The sequence below is a fragment of the Bidens hawaiensis genome, unplaced genomic scaffold, assembly GCF_021521415.1.
Source record: "Bidens hawaiensis isolate Kalapana, Puna unplaced genomic scaffold, B.hawaiensis_p1.1 tig00032441_1, whole genome shotgun sequence".
Lineage (NCBI taxonomy): Eukaryota > Viridiplantae > Streptophyta > Magnoliopsida > Asterales > Asteraceae > Bidens > Bidens hawaiensis.
The window spans coordinates 98852-105840 of record NW_027495525.1 but is presented as its reverse complement, the minus strand read 5'-3'; the positions used below and the strand labels follow the sequence as shown (position 1 = coordinate 105840).

The window sequence follows — 6989 nt, the reverse complement described above, 5'->3', positions numbered from 1 at the left end:
GTACAGTTGTTGTTAATAGTGATCAAAGGCGGTGTTCCTCGTTGTTCTGTCGAACTTTTTGTTTGAGAAGAAAACCAAAGATGAGATGGCCAATGGTGGTGGGCCCAAAATCATCCATGTCATCGTTCACGTCATAAAAAATTAACAAGGTTAGACTCTGCTAGAAAAAAAAAACTCGATGGAGGAAAACAGGTTGAAAGTTGGGACCATCAAAAATTATTTTTTAAGTTGGGCTTATCATTGACCAATGGGTCAAAGTTGGGATTATTAAAATCGAATACCCTTTTTCTAAATACATATATACACAATTAAAATATATATACAAAATGGAATCCATACGTATTATTATGTATATGTTTTATGTAACGTGTTTTTAAAACTTACCTATTAAAAGGTTTCATGAATGATTAAAATATGTCTTTTTAATGAACTAGGCATTTTAGTCCTGACCAATTAAGATGTAACCTTTTAATATAATCATTAAGAACCTACCAAACAGTATTAATGGAATCCATACTTTGTTAGTTTATTTGTTTCTTTTATTTGTTGGTTTCTTATGTTATACGTAAATACATCCATACTAAGACTTCTATAAGTGTTTAAAACTAGGGCTGGCAATTTGTATCTTAATAGGTTTAACTAGTTATAAACGGCGTGCTTAGCACAAGTATCAAATATGGATACAACTCGTTTAACTACTTTATATGTCATGGCTATTAGACAATTTTAAGTTTCATGTACTAATAAGGGAAAATGATAGAGTCTAGCTCACTAATTTCAATTATTTAAGAAAACGAAAAAATCACATACTACACTGTTTTAATTATCAGGTATTATCGTGTCTTAAATATGTACTCAGTTGTCAGCCATGTTTAAAATTTAGTATTCTCCAAACAAATCCCAATAGGTAGGGTTATGGTAATAAAATCGTGAGGAAGAGAAGGGAATATCTCATAGAATAGTAACCAAGTTTCAAAAGTGTTACAATTAGGTCACTCATGCATATTTTTTCCAAATCGGGTCACTAAATCTTCAAATAGAGGCTCACCGATTTTTTTGTGCGTCTAGAAAGAAATGGAGGATAAGATGTAGGGGTCCGAATTTGCAATATATGAGAAAACGTTAATTATATTAAAATTCAAAAATAAAAGATAAAATTCGCGTCGCCACTCAACGTCAACATCAAATAAGCTATTAAAAGATTTCCTATATGAACAAAAAAAATATTAAAAAAACATGTTAAAACATTTAATTTAATAAAATACGAAAGTTGAGTGACTTAGTCGAAACATTTTTAAAACTTGGTTACTATTATATGAAATTGCCCCCGATAAAAATGATGGTGGAGATTCTGAATTAAGAGCGAAGGATTTTCATAAATGAGACTAGATTGACACATAACGTTTATTTTTTGTTCCATATCTTAGCTAATGTCAACTTTAATTAAATGTCTTTTAAAAAACCAAACCCAAAATGAATATAATTTATTAAAAGTAATTGCAATATTTTAGTCCAAATCACATATAATAATTTGAAAGAAAACAATTTTATATGATGACATCATGTGGCACCATTTTCATACATTCGAAGGGACGGATTGACAATAAAATACATTCATGCTATAGTCATACGCACCCATTTTATTATATGCTCTGTAATATTAATATTATTATAATAATACATATATATTACTATTACATAGAATATATCTATCTTTCTATCTATATGCAATTTGAATTTATTTTAAACTAGAACCTGTAGTCTTCGAATTCGATTCTTCTTCACCAATCGATTACCAGAAGCTAGCCAGGGTTTGTTCAATAGATTATCATCTATCTAATCTAATTGATTGATTAAACTCACAGTCGAAAGCTCTTCATGTAATCAGTTCAGGTTCGTTCAAATCTTTCAAACCCTGTTTTCAGCATTCGAATTCGTTCTAGTTTGATGTTTCAGCTCATTTTTGTTTGTTTGATTATTATTATGTTTCTTGATGATTTGATTATGGGTTTGATTTATTAGCTGCTGAAACGTTGACTGTAGTTGAAGATTAGTATATTATGATAGTATATGAAGATTATTATTATTATTATTATTATTATTATTATTATTATTTTTTGTAATTGATTGAATAAATTACAGAACTTTATGTATGTATGTATGGCTTTTGATTATGTTGCCTTGAATGTTACTTTCATGATAAAGTTGTTGCTATTTTTGTTGGTGATTTTTACTATGCTGCAACTTGGTTTGACTTTATGAAAGTGGTCAGATAGTTGTGTGGTTGATTTTGGTTTGAGGTCTGTAGCTACTTAGTTGTGATTAACTTTATATGGTGTGGATGCATATTATATTCATTCGACTGACTAAGCAGGATGAATTCTTCATCGACTCAGTATTTCAACGCCAAGAGGATGGATGTGTACGAGCCGATGCACCAGTTTACCATGTGGGGAGATTACAAAGGTAACATTTATCAAGATGCAGCTTCAACTATGATTATACAGATGGATGCAAAGATAGACAACCAGCTGGTATGCATTTTCGTCTTTCTCTTATGCTTTTAACGATAGTATTGTTTTTCCTAAAAGTGATGTGCGTAATTATGTTTTATTAGTCGGAGTCTGCTTCACATACAACAAATGGACCGTTGAATCAGTGTGATCAAGAAGCTAGTAAACCAGCTGATAAGGTACGAGATACTGCATCTTCATTGTGGACTAGTTGCTGATGAATTGGAAACTGTGTTGACAACAATGCATATTGATCCTGTTTCATGCCATTCTATTTTAGTTACCTCTCATTAAGTGAAGTTTGATGTTCAGGTTCTGAGACGCCTGGCACAAAACCGTGAAGCAGCTAGAAAAAGTCGGTTGAGGAAAAAGGTAAGGTAGATGATGCCTTTTCAATTTAGCATTATCGAAACTGCTTTCATTTTTTACAAAATTGTGCATAAAGTTTCATAATTTAGCATTTCTTATGACACCACTAAAAGCTTAGTTTCTTAAAACATCTAATTCCGTTGTCAAACCATAGTTATTAAAAGCGTGCGCTTTTTGCGCTTAAGTGCATTTAAAGCGCCAGGCGCATGAATTGCGATTAGCATGCAACAGATATTTAAGGAGCAGTCTTATTTTCCCAAACCTACCCATGCGTATTAAATTCCCTTTAATAATTTGTTCCTATTCTCTAGGAGTCCCTAACACTCCACTATTTAAGGGGTTCCACAATCAATATTATAGCACACAAAATCATCAATAAACTAAGAATTTATAGGTTAGTTATAGGTTAGTTTTGTTCTTAAAAAACCTAAATCCGGATTTCTTTCTTTAAAAACCTAATGTCAAGGACTGCGAATGTATGTGTTCTTCATAAGATGTTCTATTTAAGTTAAAATTTTTGTTTTTTTAATGTGCGCTTTTTTTTTTCAAAATCGGGCGCTTTTTTGCGCTTATCGCCTAGGCGCTAGACCCAGCCTCAACGCTTTCGAGCGCTTATCGCATTTGATAACTATGTGTCAAACTAAATGAATCTTGTAATACACTAGAACATGTTTGATTATATAAACCCTAACTGTGAATCCTAATTCTTGTTTCATAGGCCTACGTTCAGCAATTGGAAGCTAGTCGCTTGAAACTGCTTCATCTTGAACAAGAACTAGAACAAACTAAGGCACAAGTAAGTCAACATTGACTCGCCCTCCTTGCAATATTGAATTCCATAGCTTAATTTTCTTGATTTCTGCAGTGTGCTTTAATGAGTGGTGGAGTCAATGCTAGTCAACTGGGGTTCCATGGAGCTGCAAATGCAAACCCAGGTATATATTCTTAATATGCTCTTTACTGAAATAACTGTTTTTTTAAAGGCCTCTCAGTGACACCTGCAGGAATTGGTGCATTTGAGATAGAGTACGAGCAATGGGTTGAAACACAAAACCAAAAAACTAAATCTTTAAAGTCAGCATTGCATTCTTCTTTACCCGATCCCGAGCTTGATATACTTATAAAGGACACATTAAACCACTATGCAAATCTTTTCAGCATTAAAGCAACTGCTGCAAAGGCTGATGTGTGCTATCTCATATCAGGCGTTTGGAAAACACCAACCGAACGCCTTTTCTTGTGGATTGGTGGCTTTAGACCTTCTGACCTTCTTAAGGTAATGAAACAATTTGACTTTGTTTTATTATCTGTTCATTTAATATTATTTTTTTTCTTTTGGTTGGGGCTTCTTCCACCCAATCATTAAAGTTATTTCCCACTTTCATTGAGCAACAATCTGTTGAGTCACAGTTGGTTGCATATCTATCATGGGTGCTTATCTATTAGATAATAATGATAATATTATTGTTAGTTTATTATTATTGTTATTATTATTTTATTATATTATTATTATTATCATCATCGTGTGTAGGTTATTGTACCACAGCTTGACTTGCTGGACCAACAATCACATGATTTGTATAACTTGATTCAAGCGTGTCAGCAAGCCGAAGATTCTCTCTCACAAGGAATGGAAAAACTTCAACAAACTCTAGCTGAGGCCGTGGCTTGTGGCCAAGCTTTGAGTGGAGGTAGCTATGAGATGAATAATGCAATGGATAAATTAGAAGAGCTAGTAAGGCTTGTTATTCAGGTAAGATTTATTTTATTATACTATTAAAACAAGCGTAAATACCATAAACAAAACCAACATACTTAATGTTTTTGACTTTTTACTCATCAAAGTCCATTTCTCTAAAATGAGTTTATCTCTAAATTATATAGAAAAGTCAACAAAAGCACCCAATGTACCCTCACATCCCATTCTCTAAAATAGAGAGATGGTTTAGAGAAGTTAGAGCATTCCCAATGGGTTCTCCATACCCATTTTCATTTCTAAAATTTAGAAAAAACATCCAAATAATCACTCCAACCCATTCTTTTCTCTAAATTTTGGTGAAATGATATAGGAAGCCTCCAAACAATACTCCATTTCCAACTACCCTTTTATAAATATATATTACAGATCAATTTATATTGAAAATGATAATAAGACAAAATAGTTAGGAGTTAAGATTATATATGAAAGAAAGAGAAAAAAGAATATAGAGATGGTAAAGAATGGGTCGGGGGAGGTTATTAGAAAATGATGTATAAATAAAGAAATTATGTTTTTTAGTTAAATTCTAAAGATGAAGATAGAGAACCCATTGGGAATGCTCTTAAACTTCTCTATATATAGAGACGAGTCAAATCTCTATAAATTATTGTGAGTGTACGAAAAAGAGAAATATTATTAAAGTTAATGGGATGTGAGAGGTTTCTAAAAAATAAATAAATTTTAGAGAAAAATGTGTTTTTCTGTTGAAGTATATAGATAGAGATAGAGAATGGGATAACAATCATTTTCACATAAAAAACCTATATACTTTTTTGTTATTTCTTGTAGAAGTCGCTTTAACAATTTTAACACATAAAACCTTCTATTTTTTATCATAAAAGTCCCTTAACATATTGAATTTGAAAAAAAAATTCTCTTAATTACGATTGGATGAAATCATGAAAACATTATCTTACATTATAATAGCGATAGAAAATCATTTCTTTATAACTTTTTACATATTTAAAATTTATACAGACCATTTTATATTCTATTAGTTTTTTATTTTATTTTGAGTTACGTAATCCACAATCATGTCCCTTTATTATATTGTTTTTGAAATATTATTTATTATTATCAACTAGTGGAAAAGAAAACACGAACATTGAACGGACTTTGCCTTGTCGTGTCCAATTTTAAACATTGGTTCATCTCATTTTTTCTTCACATGGTATTTAAAAAATTCACAATTTTGTTCAAATTTCAAATGTGGAGGGACTTTAATGTGTAAAAAACGTTAAGTGACTTCTATGAGAAAATGAAAGAAAGAAAGTATGTTGGCTTTTATGTACAAAAAATGGTAAAGGCTTTTATGAGAAAACACATAAAGTAAAGTATGTTGGTTTTTTTTTATGTATTTGCCCTAAAACAAATTGTGATCCTTGAGTTGTTGTGAGCAGGCGGATTTTGTCCGTCATGAAACGCTTCAACAGACCCTAAGATATCTAACCACCCGTCAAGCGGCTCAGGGGTTAATATCTTTAGGTGAGTATTTTCATCGCCTTCGTGAGCTGAGTTCAGCTTGGGCTATGCGACTTTGTGAACCCGCCTAATTATGCTTCTTGAACCTACCCACCCACCATGCTTGTGTATAACGAAATGGGTCTATAATTAGTATTTTGGCAGTTATTTAATAGCCTTCCACAATTGAGAAGTTATATATACCAGCATCATCATCATGTCAAGAGTATGCGTGTTTGTGTTTGTATAGTTTATATTCTCTTGGAGATGTTTTTTGGTGAGTATTCAAGACATGGGGATTGTTGATTTAAGACAGTTGCTTGTGGTATGGTTTATACATTGTACAAAGTAGGATATCAGTTTGTTTGAAGTTATTAAAAAGATGGAGTTTTGTTCCAACTAACAATACGATCCGAGTCAACTTGACTTATAGTCTTCAACATGTATATAGATAATAAACATGAAAGAATAACTACTTTTGAAACTTATGGACTATGATCTTCGACGACAACCCTTGAACCTCTATAATATCCTCGTATCTGTGTTAAATTCTCCACCTATTAATCATCGAATATGGTAATCATTTATATAGGTTGCATGTGTTCTCTAGCTGCCATTATGTCTTCAGTCATAATAATCAAATCTGATTTGAAATGTTTATCCAAATAAGCTGAGAGAATAAATAATGTTTAATTAAGAGTCTCTAGGAGATGGTTAAGGGGCAATTGTGATTTGACTATCTTAACAATCATGCTTTGAACATAGGCAAAGTACATTTAAATCATCTTCTTATTTAAGTGATATCACAGAAGGTGTCATTTTCATGAGTCTAATCTCCCTATCTGTAACATTTTATGTCCAATAGCAGTACAAAAAACCTCATCCAC

At 31.9% G+C, this 6989-nt stretch overlaps 1 protein-coding gene across 2 annotated transcripts; it reads left to right on the top strand.

Annotated features, from left to right (window-relative positions):
• Positions 1-1647: 1647 nt before the first annotated feature.
• On the top strand, positions 1648-6696 carry LOC143583506 (transcription factor TGA1-like). 2 transcript variants are annotated; one of them, XM_077065797.1, is made up of 9 exons: positions 1648-1893; positions 2375-2534; positions 2618-2692; positions 2826-2885; positions 3601-3678; positions 3748-3817; positions 3887-4158; positions 4414-4635; positions 6042-6696. In XM_077065797.1, the coding sequence occupies exons 2-9, from the start codon at positions 2376-2378 to the stop codon at positions 6192-6194; spliced, it is 1089 nt and encodes a 362-aa protein (XP_076921912.1). In that variant the 5' UTR covers positions 1648-1893; position 2375; the 3' UTR covers positions 6195-6696. The 2 variants fall into 2 exon arrangements, with proteins under 2 accessions (XP_076921912.1, XP_076921911.1); XM_077065796.1 differs by having other exon boundaries at positions 3875-4158; positions 6042-6695.
• The last annotated feature ends 293 nt before the right edge of the window (positions 6697-6989 follow it).